The sequence below is a fragment of the Bactrocera neohumeralis genome, chromosome 2 (genome assembly GCF_024586455.1).
Source record: "Bactrocera neohumeralis isolate Rockhampton chromosome 2, APGP_CSIRO_Bneo_wtdbg2-racon-allhic-juicebox.fasta_v2, whole genome shotgun sequence".
NCBI classification, from domain to species: Eukaryota; Metazoa; Arthropoda; class Insecta; order Diptera; family Tephritidae; genus Bactrocera; species Bactrocera neohumeralis.
The window spans coordinates 46,124,900-46,144,191 of record NC_065919.1 but is presented as its reverse complement, the minus strand read 5'-3'; the positions used below and the strand labels follow the sequence as shown (position 1 = coordinate 46,144,191).

At 36.0% G+C, this 19,292-nt stretch overlaps 1 protein-coding gene across 4 annotated transcripts; it reads left to right on the top strand.

Moving 5' to 3' along the window:
• The first annotated feature begins 3,925 nt into the window (after positions 1–3,925).
• Positions 3,926–13,966, top strand: LOC126751338 (cardio acceleratory peptide 2b). Of its 4 annotated transcripts, none has more exons than XM_050461524.1 (5): positions 3,926–3,974; positions 4,274–4,414; positions 8,842–8,865; positions 12,475–12,639; positions 12,756–13,966. In XM_050461524.1, the coding sequence occupies exons 2-5, from the start codon at positions 4,336–4,338 to the stop codon at positions 13,001–13,003; spliced, it is 516 nt and encodes a 171-aa protein (XP_050317481.1). In that variant the 5' UTR covers positions 3,926–3,974; positions 4,274–4,335; the 3' UTR covers positions 13,004–13,966. The 4 variants fall into 4 exon arrangements, with proteins under 4 accessions (XP_050317481.1, XP_050317482.1, XP_050317484.1 ...); XM_050461525.1 differs by having other exon boundaries at positions 3,947–3,964; XM_050461527.1 differs by lacking the exon at positions 3,926–3,974 and having other exon boundaries at positions 3,981–4,414; positions 12,759–13,966.
• Positions 13,967–19,292: the final 5,326 nt, after the last annotated feature.

Genomic DNA, 19,292 nt, shown 5'->3' with positions numbered 1-19,292 from the left:
TCGCCACTCCCCTTTATATCGTCACTCTAGTAAATGCCACAAGGACCTACTCGTCTCAGTCATTGTCCTGTCTATCGCATTTCTTGGACGGCGGTGAAGTCGACCTTTATTTTTACGAAGACATCAACCAGCGGGGCAGCGGAATTTTCCCAATTAAGGGTGCATTGACCTGGTGCATGGCTTAAATAGTAATCATTAATGCATTTGCCAAGGTCGTCGGCAAAAGATAGTCTCTCGTCCGACGCTGTTGTATACTTTTCATTGGGAGCGTTTTTTACGTGGTAGGTCCCAACCACTGCGCACAACCCTGGGGAGGGATGGCTATCCAGAAGGTGCTTGGTCTAAGACCGAAAGTCGTGAGCTGCTTGAGTCATATGTAAAAGAATTGTGTCTGGCCACTCCCAAGTGAATAAGTGAATAAGAGAACTTTTCTCACTTGCGTGAATTATTTCACATGATTCCATCCTTCAGGACGATGATTCCATCATTATCCAAGATGTAAGATACTGGGTCGAGAGACTTCCTTTCAAGCTTATCATCATTCCTACGATTTCACTATGACAAAACACCCTTACAAAACTTACTACTAAGTATCTCGACATCGCAGAGTAGTGAGCTGAATTCCAGTACTACAGCGCTGACAGGAGGGTATAAGCACTAATACGTGGATTTACTGCTTCTTTGATGGCAGCTGTATGTAAGACTGGAAGTAGATATGGTGGAGAACTGCCCACTACACCGCTGACCTTCCCTCCGAACTTCGCCTCTCTAATTATAAGTGCCGTTAATTATTTTCCAACATAACATCTAAGAAATCTTCCGAAATGGAAACGGAATTCATTGATTTAATGTATGTAGTTAATAGAAATAGAAAACTAATGTATACTTATAGTCAGTGAATCATGCGGAAAGATTTATTAGCCTAACAGCTAGATCTGATTTCCATGAAATTTGAGTACCGAGACGAAGAGACATCGCTGGATATGCTCTAAATATTCACCATATAATAATCAGAATATAATCAGAAAGACATCAGCTGAAAACTGCGATCTTGCGCAAAACAAATGATATTTCCTGCAGGACATAACCGTTTCGTATCTTGATGTTCGCTAGAAGAAGATACTACAATCTCCACACCTCTTTATCAACCTCCATCTAATTCAATTCATTCACACGCAAATTAGCCAATGCATTCCGGAGAGTAACTTTATCACAAACATAAGTATTTGTGCAAAATACCAGCATCCAATGGAGGTCTTGAAGTCATCGACAACTTGCCTCAAGCTCGTTGATTACGATAATTACGATAATATTGAACAAATTAAAGAAAAAGTAATTGAAGATTATCGGTTTGGCATAAGGGAGAAATCAGAAGATCACATCTTCTTATGAACCTACTCAACACATTTTGGTTAATGTTTTTGGTATGAAGCGTGTCAATGTTAGCCTATTGCCAAAAGACCTGTATCTTTTTTTTAGTAGAGTTGTTTGACAACATCGCTGAACATCCTAATTTCATCAGATGCATTATTACAAGTGATAAACGAGATTTTATGAATCTGTCGTCGAAACTGTCCAACAACCTAACGAAGCTCCAAACATGAGCCGAAAACTAAAAAAACAAAAGTAAAAACCTGTCAAAGCTTAAGGTGATGCTTATCGTTTTCTTTTCCTGTGATATAGTTCACCATTATTTCATTTCACAGGATCAAATGATCAACAAGGATTTGTGGACAGAAAACGCGTGGATTTTATATCACGATAATTGTAATTAAATTCGCCAGGTATAGTAAATGATATTTCAAAAAAATATATTTTACTAAGCTCATTGTATTTCGATATTCGTGATTTGGTGCATCATGAATTTGTTCCGGAGAGACAGACGATCAAAGGAGTTCAGTTTGGCTGTATTGAAGCGTTTGCGTGAGGACATCCGTAGAAAATGGCCGAAATTGTGGAAGGACAATTCATGAATTTTACACGATGATAATGCACCATCGCATCGAGCCACGGTTGTGACCAAATTTAGAGCCATAAATGCAATGAATACCATCGATCATCCACCGTATTCACCAGATTTGGCTCCGTGTGAATTTTTTCGTGTTCCTCAAATTGAAACTGTCGTTCCGTAGAACCCGTTCTCAGTCGATCGAAGTGATACAAAAAATTCGCTGAAGGAGCTAAAGGTCAACCCAAAAAGTACTTATGCATAGTGTTACGATGACTGGAAAAATCGTTGGCATAAGTATATTACATCTGATGGGGATTACTTTGAAGGCGACAAAATAAATATTGAGGAATAATGAAATATTTTTCGTTTTATTTACAATTTCCGAGTAGCCATTTGTCACAGTATAAATCTACAGTCACAGCTCAGTTGCTGTATTTGCCAGAATTCCCTTCTGATAACTTTTTTCGAAACTGAATAATTCGCTTCGGAGAACCCATCGATGTCATCAGAAGTCATTCACTGAAAATCATCCCAGCGACAGCGCTTGTGAATTGTGTATTGGCTCAAAAGGCGCATATTTTATATTTCATTTTTTTATATCAAAAGGCATGAAATTTTTTTTTTTTTTTTAATCTTGATAAACTTTGATCAGATGGCCTATATTCCATACCAACCAAATTCAGGAAACTGCTAACCATGCTTATGAGGTAAGACATGAACAGGTTTGATTTCCGTGTTATATGTAATTCGAGCTGCATTGAAACAAATCTAATTATTTACCATCTCATTTTTGATGATTTGACTCACACTGTCGCTGTGATACTTTTAGTATTAGAGAAATTCCTAGCAAAGGGTAAATCAGAAGCAAAGAAAACTACTAATATTGGTTATGTAGTCTCAATTCTTACATGCGTACCTTATTTAGGAAGGTTTTTCTACGTTGTTTCATCAGTTCCTACCTGTCTTCGTCTTCTTCTTTTATTTTCTTATTTTGTGATATCATAAATCACCCCTGCAGGCTGGATTGTATACCTCTCTCTACCATAATCTAGCCTACAAGCGACAGTTAGTTGAAAAAATCTTAAATTCCTTGCGCAGCATATGAAAAGGATGTATTTTACAAGAAATTACAAGCAGTTTCAATATTTTTTCTACTATAAATATAAATATAAACATAAGACATACTTTCTGTCAACGTTTAAGTAGTCTACATATGTGTTCTAACGCTACAAGCTAAGTTACAGCGCAACATTTCTAATATCAAACAAAGCCGCATTAGCCACTTTAGCAACATGTTGCTAGACATTTCTGAATACAACCACCTGTTACAGATGTTGCTACACATTTTGTGGTAGCCAACAGCTGATTGCGGCAAAGACAAAGCTTGAGGCATGAGACAGCTTACACTAATATAGATATGGGTATATAGCTTAATACTGATGTTGCTAAAATTATACGTCCAAATATGCAGCTTCATTCCTGCGGCTTAAAAATCGGAGTTAGCACAACACACACACGCACACGTGCAACCACTAATATGTGGCACAAAGCATTTAGCGACGCCCACAACAATAACTGTGCAGTAACAATCGGAATTTTCAACAGTAACGGTAGATAGTACCGAGAATTCGTTACAATTCGTTTGAAAATGTATTAGTGCTGTTACTCACTTACATATATACATGCATATATGTATATGTGTATGTAAATAAAGAGTATTGCACGCAAATGCGCCTAAAAGTTGACATATCCTGTCGTCGTTGCTATGTGTTGGTATTGGTGCCTGTGTTGTTTTGTTGCTGTCATCCCTAGCGCTCATGTAGCTGGTATCATTGTTGCCACACACACACACACACACACATGCAACTTGGTAAAAGTATTTGCGACTATGTTGCTACAGCATGGCGCGTTGCTGCTTCGCTTGGATATTAGCCTGACGGCGATGGCTTTTGTCTTTTCCGTATAAAAGGACATGCGTTTTAACAGTTATCAAGCATAATTTCGGTGAGCGTGGTAAGGCAAAGTACGCCAAAGACAGGCAAGCAACAAGCGGAAAGTGTGAATTTGTGACAATTTGTGACTAGTTTCAGTCGCTCGGCCACCCCTCGCCTGCACATCTTCTCCAGCGGCGAGCAACGCAGAACAGTGCCTTGCTGAGACTTCCAAACACGTTAACGTCACAAAGTCGCAGCGCTCGCTTGTTTGTTGCACAAATTATTTGTTTGTCGCCGAATCAGCAACGGTTATTTTTAAATATTTCGATCTTTTTGCTTTTGTTTTTCTTTTTTTTTCACTAAAAAACTGCAACAATCGGATTTCAAGGTTATTTCCTTGATTATTTTCATCGCTGTTGGGTTTTGTCACGCCACAAAGGATTTATCAAAATGAAGTCTTTCTACTGTTTGGATGTTATCATTTGTTCGACAGTTGTTGTTGTGGCCTTAGCTGGATTTTCCGACGCTGGTAAGTGTAGAAGAAGCAATTCGACTTTCAAGTGTGCCAATGATAAGAACTTTACGCGGATAATGACGCAAAAGTTTTGCGATTTTGAAAATTCGAAAGGACTTAAATGTGCGAAAAATACATAGTTTCAATGTATTCCGAAAAGAAAATAAAACACAAACTATCGTGAGCTGTGTGTGCAATAATATACATAACGGTATAATTAAAAAAAATAACAATTTTCGCTTGGTGCATCGGTTGACATATTTTTAAAGAAATTTTATATTAAAATGCATATTCGTTCAAAATTGTGAAGAAAGCATAATATCATTTGACTGCATGCAAGTTTGACGAAAGTGACTTCATTTGGATTCCTGAAAGAAAAATTACATAAACAGAAGGATTAAACAACATTAAATTAATTCTATCTGAAAATAGTATTCATTTAGTTTTAAACCTACAGTTATATTAGTTATCTAAGGAATAGTATTCAAGATTTATTTTTGAAAGTATTAACATATTAAAAGAATGATTATTCACTTTTTAAATAACTATTTTTATGCAAAGTATAATTTTTAGCTTTTTAATAAACTATTTTTTTGCTTTAATAATCTTTACAGTTACGTTTTACTTTTATTTTTAAGTTTAAAACAGCTCATAAGTAATGTAGAAACAATATTTTTCCAGTTTGGCTTTTTTACACACTACCTTAATATAGGCAAGGTCTTATCTTTTGATATGAAAATCTCTAATCAACTCAAGCTATATTTTTAAGCTTACCTTTTTAAAAACTAGAAACATATTTTTTGCGCATAATATTTACTTTTACTGAATATTATTGAAATTATAATTTTTGCCAAACCCTTGCTCGCCCTAAATGTATGCAATGTCTTCTTTTGTATTAATGCGATATCTTAACAGCAGTAACTCTTTTATTTACTGGAAATTTCAAACTTAAAATAGAGCTGGATATTTTTAGTTTAAGGATAAACTGCAAGAGTCAGAAACAAAGTTTATAGCTAATACATAGATAAGTTTGGGAATAGGTCAGCTAATTTTACAATTTCAATTGAAAAGAATAAGAAAGAACAAATTAAATTAAGGTGCAACTGATATACTATTATGAGCAACAAAATAGTAGACATTTTTCCATATGTCATCCCCCGCAAAGTAATCTCCCTGAATCCATATACACTGGCATCAACGTTTTTCCAATATTCGAAACAGTAGTTAAATTCAATTTCCGGAATAGCTTTCAATGTGCGGTTCACGTTTAACGTCTTTAACATACTCAAACGGTTTCCCCGGAGCGGTCATTTGAGTTTGCTGAATAGCCAGAAGTCACAAAAATCTAAATCAGGCGTATACGGTGGTTGCGGCACGATTTTGGTTGAAAATTTGGCAAAAAACTTACAAGGAATCAATGCAGTTTGCGACGGTGCATTATCGTGGGGTAAAAACCTAGATTTGTCGGCCCATAATTAAGGCCTCTTTCCTTGTTGACAGTTTGACCGGTCGAAAGAAAATCGTAGTACACTTTGATAATCGAAGAACACTTTTAACTTAGGATAAATTTTTTACCTTACCTTTTCCACGATATTCGACCAATTGATTGCCTGTTTTCGGCATAGATCCAAAACTCATCGCCGCGCTGTGTCTCTAGCAGAAGTTCTCTCATATCTAATTAGTTGACTCTCATTATATTCCTTAAATCATAATATCCATGAGTTTGCTTCCTTTAAATCGCTTCTAAATAATAATTAGTTTTACAATACTTTCAAAAAGTATAACATATTCGAGTGCACGTTATTTCCCAAGCTTCTTTGTTTTTTTGCAAACTTATAAACAAGCTCTTCATTTTCAAAGTAAACCGTGTCTAAATCATAGTTGTTTTCCAATTTAAGTATTTTAAATGTGATTCTATTTGTTATTGTACATTAACCAAGTAAGCCTACTGCCGTAAAAAATATATATTGTAGGCCAAAACTTTGAGTTCTATAAAAGGGTTTCCATTAACCGTTTGCTTAAGAGAACTTTGTATTAAAATATCAGTTTTGTGAAGACTACTAGGACTGTAACATTTTCACAAAATATAAGCATTTATTAATAACCGTTTCTACATACCTTTTACATTGAGAACGTAACATCAAAATAATCTAGATTATAATGAATTTACGTCGATCAGTATTTGACTAATTAACTAAACAAATTTGCTTATTAATATTTCACAATTACTGCAGGTGTTCTTTTAAATCCCCATAGCTGTCCATAAAATGTATTGTTATTTAGGCTTCTCATTTTAAATCTTTTATGAAAAAAAACAAATAATTTATTGTGAAATATTCTCTTCAAATGGATGGTTTTGATAAAAACGTACATATATTTCACAGAATAATTTCTTTACGAAATGAGACAATTGAACATTTCCGCTCTACTGAAAGTAAAATGTGGCTAGTTGTGGCTGGTTTCGTGATACGTTCATACCCACTAAGAGATGAATGTTTTACAATAAATATTTTAAATAAGTATATGTAACGGCTTCAATATAAATATCACGTAACTAAAATCTCATAAAGAGAGAAATATTATTAACTTTGGTGTTAATAATATTTATCGGCGCATGATATACATACATATGTTTCTTGCATAAGGTGTCAGTCAATGCAATTTGACTAGTCCGCTATAGCTATCACTGCTTTTATAAAAAAAAGTTAATGGCCTTTGTCTATATGAACTCTCTAGCAGGTTTGCAGATAATGTATTAAAAATACAATTGATTATTAAATAGTGCCTAAACTAATATTTTAAAGTTTATAATACCGAAAAACCTAATTGAATTTCAATTCTAAATACCGGATAGAAAAATAAAAAAGGAATATTAATCGAAAGTTTATAACTAACAAGAAAAAAAGTTAACTTCTGAACTTTCGAAGCCGTAATACCCTTCATTTAAATGATTTCATACAAGAGTTTTGATCGGCCAGTTTTTGAGGCAGCTATATGCTATAGTAACTCGAAATTTCTTCGAAAATTGCGTCATTGCCTTAGCCAATAGTTTGTGCCAAATAATATATAAATACAGTAATCAAATTAGAAACCTTTCCATATAATCACTTTCTACCGGTCGTTGAGTTTGTATGAAAACTATATAGCTATAGTGGTTCAATATCGGTCGTTCCAACAAATAAGTAGTTTATTGGTGAGAAAAGTAGGTATGCAAAATTTCAGATCGAGATATCCAGAAAAGAGGGACTAGTTCGCATATATACTGACAGACGAATAATTAGACGATTTTAGGATTAAAAACTAAATTTGAAATTGAAAATTTATTTCTTAATTGCAATTCGGACTTCAAAATTGAGAATTTTATTTTATTTTAGTAGGAAAATTTGTAACTCGCCTTTTGAAATATTATTCTTTTATATTGCTATACACCTAAATAATTTAGCCACTGTTAGAATAATATTTCCATATTATTTTGGTAGCCCGTCTTCCATTGTATTATAGAAGCCATTAACCTACACATTTTAAAAATCAAATGGAATAAGAGTAAGCAATAAAGATTGCAGTTTACTTAAAGCAATTCACTAAATTGAATCACTTAAAAACTTCAAAGTTATATTTTCCGCCAACGTGGCTGATTAATCGCAAATTTAATACAAAGCCTGCACAAAGGAAAGCGCCATAAACGTGCTTAAAATTTACATTAGTAAATAAAGTAAAGTGTTCTACACTTTCTCACCACAAACTCGTTCTTCTGCCTAAAACACGATACGATAAACAAATCTTTAAAGACAATTGTCACTTGTGCAGCAACAATTCAAAAATAGCCAAACAGAGATTTACCACAATTTTACGTGAATCATGAAGCAATGCGTATCAAAATGGTATTAGCAAACATCAATCGCACTGCAGGCTACTTAAGCCACAAACAACCATACACGCAGCAGAGCGCGCGCGCCGTCCGTGAACCAGTGCGTATGAGCAACAACGGCGCACTTCCTTCTTGTGGCGTGTCAATATGGCGACGAGCTGTGAGGCCATTGCTGTTTGCACTCTGCATCTTCAACTTTGCTGGCTCAACTACAAATAGCCACATTAGTTGTGTCCATTTCACCTACATTTCTGTAGTTGTTGCTCTTCATATTGTGTACGTGTTGGTGATTTGTTTAAATTTAGTGCTGAATTGTTGGTCATTAAATTTGCATAGAATCCCCGTAGCAATCAGGTTAAGCTTGGTAAATTGCAGCAAATGCGTCAGCTGCGGGGTTCTTGGCATCATTTCACACGCCCACCCGCTCTGCCCATATACAACAACACACATAAAACTTAATCGTAGAAGCATATATTAATCAGCTGTTTGTTGCTATTTTCACTTTGCTTAGACAAATTAATTATCTGTATTAGCACACTTATAAGCGTTTTTTGTTGTTGTCTATTGATTTTAGAATCCGAGCAACGGAGTTTATTTGGTAAGTTAATATAAATGTTTACAAATAATTTAGCATTTCTTTCGAGCACAAAAGCACATTTGAAAATATAAAATTAATTAAATGTAAATAAATGAAATAGCGAAACAAATGAGTTAGTGAAAGCATTCAAAGTTATCACAAGTTCCTGCTTCAGCCGTTGAGCAGATTTAGATCGAGAGAGATCCCTTGATATATATGCATACAGGTTATAATTAGTTAAAAATAATAGCTGTATTCCTTCTTCCAAGCGTTAGAGACTAGGCAAACGAACAAAGTGAACCAACAATTCAAGCCGATTGGTGGCACAAATGTTGAAATCTTCCGCTTTTTGGTTGAAAAAACTTGCGTAAAAATTAAGATATCTCATGGCAAAAAGTAAGGTGGAGTTCGTCGATGGGCGCAATCAGACCACGGCCGCGCCCATTAAAGAAAAACCTATAAAGAGCCATAGCTAAGCACTAAAATAAGATATAGAACTGATATTTGGCACAAGAGATCGCAGTAGCAAAAGCCACCTGTGGGTAAGCAATTTTGAAAATGTCGAACAATGAGCGTGGCACAGACCACTTTTAGGCTAAATCACATATCTTAAGATCACTTATGCAAAACTGGGCGAAATCGGACTGCAACCACGCCCTACTTCCCATATAATACAATTTTTAATTTCAATTGATTATTTCACTTTCCGGTATAAAAATCAAAAATAAATTAATATAACGGGAAAAAACTGTGCACGAAAAATCCCTTTAGAGTATTCCACCGTATGATCAAAAGTTATTCAGATCAAGCAGAGACTGTTCAAGCCCCTAAGTATCGAATATTGGGAGGCCAGTACCTATAGTTGACTATTCAACGCAAATATCAGCCAATGTGTGAGATATATAATTGATATTCGGGGTTAATCTTTTACTGACGATGGTATGTCGGTGTGTAAACAATGGGTTGAATCATGTTCATACTTCCCTTAGCCCCCATATACCTAACACTACGATTTTCGAAGTCCCAGGTCTCTATATACAGCATATATCGGCTCACATGTGAGTTATGTCAATTAAAACAAGAAAAAACGTTAACTTCGGCTGTACCGAAGCTAACATACCCTTCACAGGTGCATTTCTTTTAATAACTATGTGTCCAGTTTGTATGGAAGCTATATGCTATAGTTAACCGATCTGAATAATTTCTTTCGATATTACATTACTTTTATAAACAATAACTTATGTATACCAAATTTCGAGAAGATGTATCGTTAAATGGGGAAGTTTCCCATCCAAGCATTTGATTCAGATCATTCAGTTTGTATGGCAGCTATATGCTATAGTTAACCGATCTGAACAATTTCGTCGGAGATTACATTATTATCTTAGAAAATACCCTGTGCCAACTTTTGGGTGTTACAAACTTCGTGACAAACTTAATACATATACCCCGTTCAGGGTATAATGAGAGACCGTGTTTAACTGATAAAATTGTGCCTAAAATGGAAAAAATGGGGCGAAAATTTGACCTAGCCCCCTTAAAACAAACATATAACATCCGTGTGACTTTACTATATATGACTGGTGGTGATACTTTAATGAACCTCAGGGAACATTGTATTAATATGTGTCATATTAGTAGCATGTAGTATGCAATATTGACAAAAATAGATAAAATTGGTTCAATAACACCCCCAACTCGAATATACTACATATGTATAACGATTTTAATTTTTCTAAAAAACCTTTATAGAATACGTCGGTCAGTGTATAAGTTATATATATACAAGGTCTGTCGCATAAGAAACAGGGCTGTTAAAAATACAACAAAAAATTAATATTTTTCAAAAGTTATATTTTTTTATTCAAAGAAGTTTCCTTGTGCTTCGATACAGCGTTTATCCCGGTCAATTAGCATTTCAAATGAGTGTTTAAGAAGAGATCAAACTTTTTCATTTCATATACCCACCAATAGTTGGCGCCACCAGAAACAGTTATATTTAAAAAGTTCTGTTTCTTTTGCGACAGACCTTGTATATACATATATATGTATATAGTTGAACCTCCATAACTCGAACTCTTGAATTTGCAATAGAAATCAAATTTCATATAAAATTCTCTAACTCGAAATTTTTTTGGACTCTATCTCTAGTTTTTTGACGGACACCAATCCCACTGTTTGATTCTTGGTTACAAAAGTCGTATTTCATCTTATACCCAAACTTTTCATGAAATTTGGTGCAAAATTGCCTTCTTATTTTCACAACACACTGTAGAAATATTTACTCAATCTCATTATTTTTCATCTGGACCTGAATTAGGAAAGACCTTAGTAGGTATCAGTGCAATAAGGATAGACCGAAAGTAGTTTTTTTGTATAAAAACCTTAGTAAAGTCGAGTTTGTTAACCACTCGTAAGATAACTTGGCCGTTTTTGATGATTTTTGATTTGATGTATTTGTCTTAATATCGAATAACAGAATCGCCATTAAAATATCGCCAAAGCTTTGAATCAAAATGTGAAAAGGTTAAATAAAAATATAAGATAGGTTAATTAAAAAACTTTACTTAAGTCTTGCAAAACGGTATCTCTTCAATCATTGACTTCTAGGCGACATGAAGTTCGTTAAATCGGTAATCAATAGAAAAAATACTCATAGCACTGATGTATTTACGAAAACATTAGCTGAATGATTTTTTATAGACATTTACCTTATTTGACATTATTATCAAAAGTTCTTTCGCCAACGCAAGCCTTATAGACTGTTTTCTTTCAAGATCTCATCGCGTTTACTATATTCGGCTTAAACAGTAAAAGTTATTCTTAAATATTTTAATTAAATAACTCAAAGATGCGAGTCGTAAAGTGTCGCGTACTCGAAACTCTCACTGATTATCCTCTTAAATACAAAGTCGCTGATTTTCTTTAAAATCAGCAAAAACCGACTGCATTACTGTTAAACTGCTGAAATGGTTTAGAATTATACTTATCTCGTTTATATGGCAGCTATAGCCTATAGTGATCCGATACCGACGGTTCCGACAAACGAGCAGAATTTTGATGAAAAAATGTTGATGTTTACAAAATTTACTAAGGAACCAGTTCTCCCTAAAATTGGCGAAGGTGGAATATTGTCGTCAAAGTCAAGCTCTTCTAATTTAATACAAAGCTATCAACAAAAACGCTTCTCAGATACGCTAAAACGTGGATTATTCCGTATTTTAGTTACTTACTTATAGTCTACAACTGTTGTACATTAGAACCCTCCTTTCTCAAAAAGGCTCAAATAAAGTATTGTCAGCTCAGCAGCTGCGGTTCACAAATGACTTTAGGTACGCTGATGTTTATGGCAATGTTTTAAATATTCCCTCTACGCTGATTACTACAGCAACGCACACCGTTGACGACAAGACGTTTGCCATGTAAAAACAAGAACCGTATTGGAATACACACACACATGCACAGAGCTATCATTTGAAAGTTATTTGTTTATTTATTTATCTTCCAATACGCAAGCACGACTGCGAGAATCCTTGTACACTTACTAATTTTGCAAATTATTTATCTAACATTTAAATACGACAACAATGTGAACAGTGGTAAACATATACGAAATGTTATGCATTACAGAGCTGGAGCAAAAAAACCGGCGCACGGCCGGCGGACCCTCGGGGCTGATAGCTTTTCCGCGCGTCGGCCGCAGCGATCCGAATCTGGTGAATAATTTGCATGAAGCTGACATCTCAGCGCTCGGCGAAGGCATCATGTATCCCGCCTCCTTGGAGGACTACGAAGGTAAGTTGACACAAAGCGCATGGTAATGAGCCTATCGCTTTGTGCTTTTATGCAAAAATTTAATTGATTTGTTACTTTTATTTTTTTTATTTTTTGTCTTTTCATTATATTAACAGTAGAATATCCAAAAAGCGAAATGAAGCGCGCCAGCCTGATACCCTTTCCACGGGTGGGCCGCACCGATGCGGAGCTGAGAAAGTGGGCGCACATTATGGCGCTGCAGCAGGCACTGAACAAGGCCACCGGCCCCAGCGCTACTTCAGGCCTATGGTTCGGCCCACGCTTGGGTAAGCGCAGCGTGGACGCGCAACAACAACAGCAAACACACAAGTCGCCTGCCAGTGGCCAAAAGGAGCTGTACTAAGCACCGTGCGACATCAACAACACAGATATACCAATTGACATTGACGAACCACAAATGCAAACGATTAGGCCGACGATTTTTGAATCACTGAAACCATACCAAGTTACCCAAATGTTAAGTTAGCGCAATTGTCATAGCAGATAAAACTAAAATTTTATGCAAAAAGGAAAAAATATAAACGAAAAAATTAAGAAATAGCACAAAACATACAAATATACACTTACTTATATACACATGTGTAGATAGTGTCTTTGGTGGAGTTTAGAAAGTTAGTAAAATCAGTATGCTAGATGCGCGAAGCAAACTAAAAGACTATATTTAATAAAAAAAAATTTATAAAGAGATCGACTTTCGAATTTGTTGTTTTTGTAAATTTTAGTTTTTACCTACGCATTTATTGCACATTAAAAATAAACAATAACAAAAGCATAAATCATGCCACTTGCACAGGTGTTGCTTTTGCTTTGTTAATATTCTCTTCAAATGGGCTGGTGAGGGCTTTCATTGCAGTGCAAGCACCAAAGCAAAAAATGTACGAAAAAATTAAAAGACAACAACAAAAAAATAAAAACTACACACCTGCATTACTAAAAAGTAACAAATATGTGTATATAAATGTGCCACACACACCCCTTCACCAACACATTTGACTACTTGTCCCTCTCGCGCACAACAACACACTTAAGCAACTCTGCATTGCAATGAAAGTCCTTTAAAACAAACAAACTAATGACAACAACATCAACTAAAACAAAACGCCACACTTCTGCAATGGCCTCCCACACAAAAGTAGCAACAACAACACTTAGCGGTCGCATCCAAATGCACGTTTTCGTTCTTATGGTTTAACCAATATACACTATATACATATATACATACATACGATATATATATAAATGCCTAATGAGAATTATACAAAACTCCTTAAATTAATGTTCTTGCAATAAAGAAAATTAATAAAAATCAAATATCTTTACTTTGTACACTTAAGAGCACGGAGCGTGGGCGAACCTATCCTAGGTCAGCGAATTATGTATATTTAAATAATATATGTAAATTAAATCAATTTTATTGTTGTTGTTATTTTTTGACATGCTAATAAAGAGACAGACGCAACAGGACAAAAGGTCAAGAGCGTGAAAGCACTATCAACCTTAAGAAGTTGTCGACTTTCATACCCTAAACAGGGCATATTAAGTAATTCTAATTTGATTTATAGGCTGTTTATTTGTGACAAAAAAGTACCAGGAAATTCCAAAAAAACGCAAAATAATTAATTATTCATCAATATTTATTTTGACGCCTTTTTGTTGTAATCCCCATCAGATGTAATATACTTATGCCAACGATGTTTCCAGTTCTCGAAACACTTTTCATAAGCACTTTTTGGGATCGCCCTCAGTTCCTTTAGCGAATTTTGTTTTATCTCTTCGATCGACTGAAAACGGGTTCCGCGGAGCGGCAATTTGTGTTTGGGGAACCACAAAAACTCACACAGAGCCAAATCTGGTGAATACGGTGGTTGATAAATGGAATTCATAGCGTCTTTGACTGTAAATTCGGTCACAATCGTGGCTCGATCCGATGCTGCATTATTATCGTGTAAAAATCATGAATTGTTCTTACGTTTTCGACGGATGTTCTCACGCAAACACCTCAATACGGCCAAATAGAACTTCTTAACCGTATATTCCTTCAGAACAAATTTATGATGCACAAGAAAACGAATGTCGAAAAAAGCAATGAATATCGCCTTGATTTTTATACGGCTTTGGCGTGTTTTTTTTTTTTTTTTTTTTTTTGATTTCGGCTCGTTTTTTCCCTCCATTCCGATGATTGTTGACTTGTTTGCATATCAAACTCATACACTCTTGTCTCGTCTCATTGGCGGTTATAATGCTCTCCATGAATGTGAGATCGGAATTCGCACGATCAAGCATAGCCGAAGAGACCCATTTACGGTACTCTTTTTGAAAAAAGTCAGCATTATCTTTTTTCAATATTTTTTTATTTAATGGATCTGCTTTTTGATTTAAAAGCCTAACAGGAAGTTATAAAATCTGAAATCTATTTAAAAACTAAACAAGCTGAAGCAATTGATTGAGATGTTTTGGTGATACGTTGCTACGCAGGCATATCTCTTCTTTTTAGTCGTGTTTGATAGCAGGAATGTATTAAAGCTTTAGGCAATGGGTTTTGGCGATCTTGGAGGTTAGATAGATGAGAATTTCATGACATTTCATAGATTGAAAGTGAAGTTATTGCGTTTTAAGTGTCAGTATGTTTGTGTTATCGGTGCGAAAATGAGCTTCGAACAAAGAGCCAACATTAAATTTTGTTATAAAATTGTTCACACTTTTACCGAAGCGTTTCAATTGATGAAACAAGTTTATGGCGATGATTTCCTATCCCGTAGCAGAGTGCACGAGTAGTTTCAAGGTATCCAAAGTGATCATGAGGACATAAATGACGATCAACATGTGGGCCAATCAAAATCCGTGATCACCGGAAATTCCATCGAAACTGTGCGTGAATTCATCAAAAATCAGCCAAAATCATCATTGAAATTCATGAAAATGGAATTGAACATCTCCAAAACATCGATTTATCGCATTTTGACTGAACATTTGGGCTTACGAAAGGTGTGTGCACGGTTTGTTCCGCACAAATTGACTGACGACCAAAAATTGATCAGAATCCAACATTCAAAGGACATCGTTAAAGTGGTTATTTGACCAAAAATCACATTTTAACCATTAACCACTCTCCGTATTCACCTGATATGATATGACACCGTGCGACTTCTTCCTTTTCGGAAAAATGCATTTGCCCAAGGTTTGCACCGGCATACTGGCGGCTATACCGGCCAACGAGCTAAAACACTCATTCGACATGCTTTTGGACCGTGCAAAAAGCTGTATTGAACCAGAAGGAGACTATTTTGAATAAAATAAATTGATTTTGCTAAAAAAAACATTTTTTTAATTCCTGCTTACTTCGGAACGTACCTTGCATTTCCTGTTGTTTTTATTGTAGCAGCAAAAAACGTCCATTAAGTAATTTGGAGGAATGCTGCCGAGTTGACAGTCCTTGCTGGATAAAAATCCGCGTCCGTTCCGGTTACGTAGACCCGACTCTTGTGGGAACGGTTCTTTATTTCCTCTTTTGTGTTGGATACATTTGTTCCTTCTTTCTTCAATTAGGACATTTTGTTTCTTTCAAATGCAAGTAAGTCGTGAGACATGCTTCCGTTTATTATCGATACAGCTTCGTCCGCAATTATGCCGAAACTACCCTTGCAGCTGCTGTGCGATTTTTCTAAGGATTTACGCCAGTTAATTTTCTTCAATGAGTGTGCCCATAACTCTATTACGTAATATAAGACATTCAGTGTGGGCGATATTAAAAGCTTCCGTTTCTCCTGTTGAGTTGGAAAGTTATTTTGAACGCCTACTTTTTCCGCATATTGTTGGACTTGTACTTATGTGGGTAAGCTTGGAGTCTAATCTTACCTGGATGTAAGTAGTTGACAACGTTTTATCTTCTTAGAGTCCTTGTCCTCATTTATCATTATAAACGGAATGTGTTTCTTTGTTAGCAATACTACTCGTAGCTCAATTTTTTCGGTGGCATGATTAAGGCCTCGCGGGTCGGCAACATCAGTTGGTTTAACTTCCTGGGCTCATTTTCAGTTACCGCAGCGAAAGACAGGCTTAACATTCTGGGTATGTATCGTCGGGCATTACGAAACTTAATGTACCATCGTAGCTTGTAATCCAGAGTTCTTATCCAAAGATTGATCACTGCGCAGCTCCTGGCGTGAGTGTGTTGTGGTCAATTAGAGGTTTTAACTTCACCTGCTTCTGTCTTTCAGGTATTAAGCTGAGATATGTAGCTGTTTTAAAGTGTTATTTTAATACTTCTAACATATTTTTCCACTGAACGCTGTTCAAGGCAGTCCGTACGTCCAGGGTAGCGAGTAAAAACACTCGTCTGGTTTGTTGAATGTTCTTTGCGCTTCTTCCACTCTCTTCATGACATTTTCAATTACCCCTAGTGCTAATTTACCAGGGCTGAAGCCACATAGCTTTTGTCTAAGTGTTTATTCAATACCTGCTTCAATCTCCCGCGCTGTCTATTATAGCCTGAAATCTTTGATAGACACTTGCAATCAAATTTTCCTCATAATCTACAGGAAGCGACCTCGAGGTAAGTTGAAGTAATCAAATGATATCTTTTGTTGACATTAAAGGTTTTCTGGATATTTTGGCTTTTAATAAGCCCCAAACATTCTATATCGGTGGGCGTCTGGTGACTGTGATGGCCAATTTAAAGTAAGAGTATGGTTTTTTTGTTTCCATTCAACATAGAGGACGCTCCCAAGTTTCAAATAAGTTTCTTCTTGCAGTATCCAATCATTCAAGCAATTTTATCATTCTAACGGCGTTTTCTGTGAACCACCTCTCAATCCAGGAGTAGAACATCCATAAACATGCATCTTTTAGGAGTGCATAGCATTCCTTTGAATAAATGTTTGTCCTTTTCTTGTCCAAATATGTCTCAAGAGGTTGAAAAATAATAAATCTGACTAATCTATAAATATTACATACATTCCTCCAATCACGGTTGATGTTTTCTTGTGCCCAAAGCTGCTTTTTTTCAAAGTTTGTTTTTTACTCTTGCAACCAGTTGCTGCAGAGTATAATAATTTTGTTCATCTAACGGTTGTATGTATCACCTAAAACTAAGCGATATAGATATAGAGTTATATACTATATATATAAATGATCAGGGCGATGAGAAAATTTGATGAATCTTGGTATCCGGGTTTCTTGGTAAAAAAAAATGACGAGTTCGTAGATGGGCGTAACGGACTACTGCCACGCATAAAAATCGCCATTAACCGAAAACTTATAAAGTGCCATAACTAAGCACTCAACCAAGATATAAAACTATACTTTGGCACAGGGGATTGCCGTAGCAAGAGGCATCTATGGAAAAAAATTTCGAAAAAGTGGGCGTGGTCCCGCCCTCTAATAAGTTTAGTGTACATATTTCCTAAGCTACTAAAGCCACAAGAACCAAACTCACCCAACACAAATAATATAAGTACTCCTACCCACAGTGTGAAAATGGATGAAATCGGAGTATAACCCCGCCGCTCCCCATGTAGCGGTAGAGACATCTCTAATCCCTTTTCAAACACATTATTTTAGCTTTTTCGGACTGCTAAGTAGTGATTTCCGCCCAACTTTCGGATTTTTAAATTATCTAAAAATATATTCCACTCTCGCGTATGACTAGTTCTAGGACCCATTTACTGAATTTGATGCACATTGGAGAAATCATTATTTCGTCTCCATTAACATTGAAAAGTACATATAATGTATGCTTCTGACATTTAGATCTTTTCTCATTAGTAGTTTCCTTACAATGAAACTGGGTCATAATATGTGACCAAAAACCTAAATCAAAATAATAAAACACTTCGTTGTTCCAAGATTAGTAGAACTCAAAAATGAAGGTGCATTTAATCCTGTTGGATCATACATATGTAGATGGCTGTTCTTAGCATTATTAAATCTTTTCAAATACCTATGCTGTTCACAGTCAAAATATTAGCTCTGATTTAACTGGACTAGTGTACTAGCCTTGAACTCATTAACTCATTGGTCAGGGAGGGCCTAACCTTGTTATCAATAGCATCGAGTCACTTTGTGATAAGACTGGTATGGATGCCAGGCCACAGCGGAATCACAGGCAATTGTAAAGCCGATGAGCTAGCAAAGGAAAGGCACCGTAGAACCGCCATCAGTAGCGGTCGGTCCTCTCATATCCTCTTGCCTTCTACTACTAGAGAGCTGGACCTATCACAGGAAGTTGGCCAGTGCTGGGCCATCGGTACATATGCTGTCGTAAAATCCTTTTGGCCCGACGTCGATCGCAAGAGATCAAGTTATGCCCTTAATAAGTCTAGCCTCTCCCTAGTTGTTAAGCCATTGCTCTATTGGCATCGATACTGTAAGGCTGGGAATCCTACCAAACGCCATATGCAGAAGCCAAATGTAAGAAGACGAGGTGGAAACATCTTACCAATTCCTTCTTCACAGCCCGCGTTTGGGAGGTCAAGGCTTAAACACTTGGGAACGCACCGAACTGGCGGAAATGGAAATTAAACGAATGTGAAAATTTATATTGGCGACTAAGGCAAATACAGGAGTTATTTTTTTCTATGGCGTCACAAAAGATGACATATAGCAGTCCACGTGCGATCTCTGTAGATCAGCCA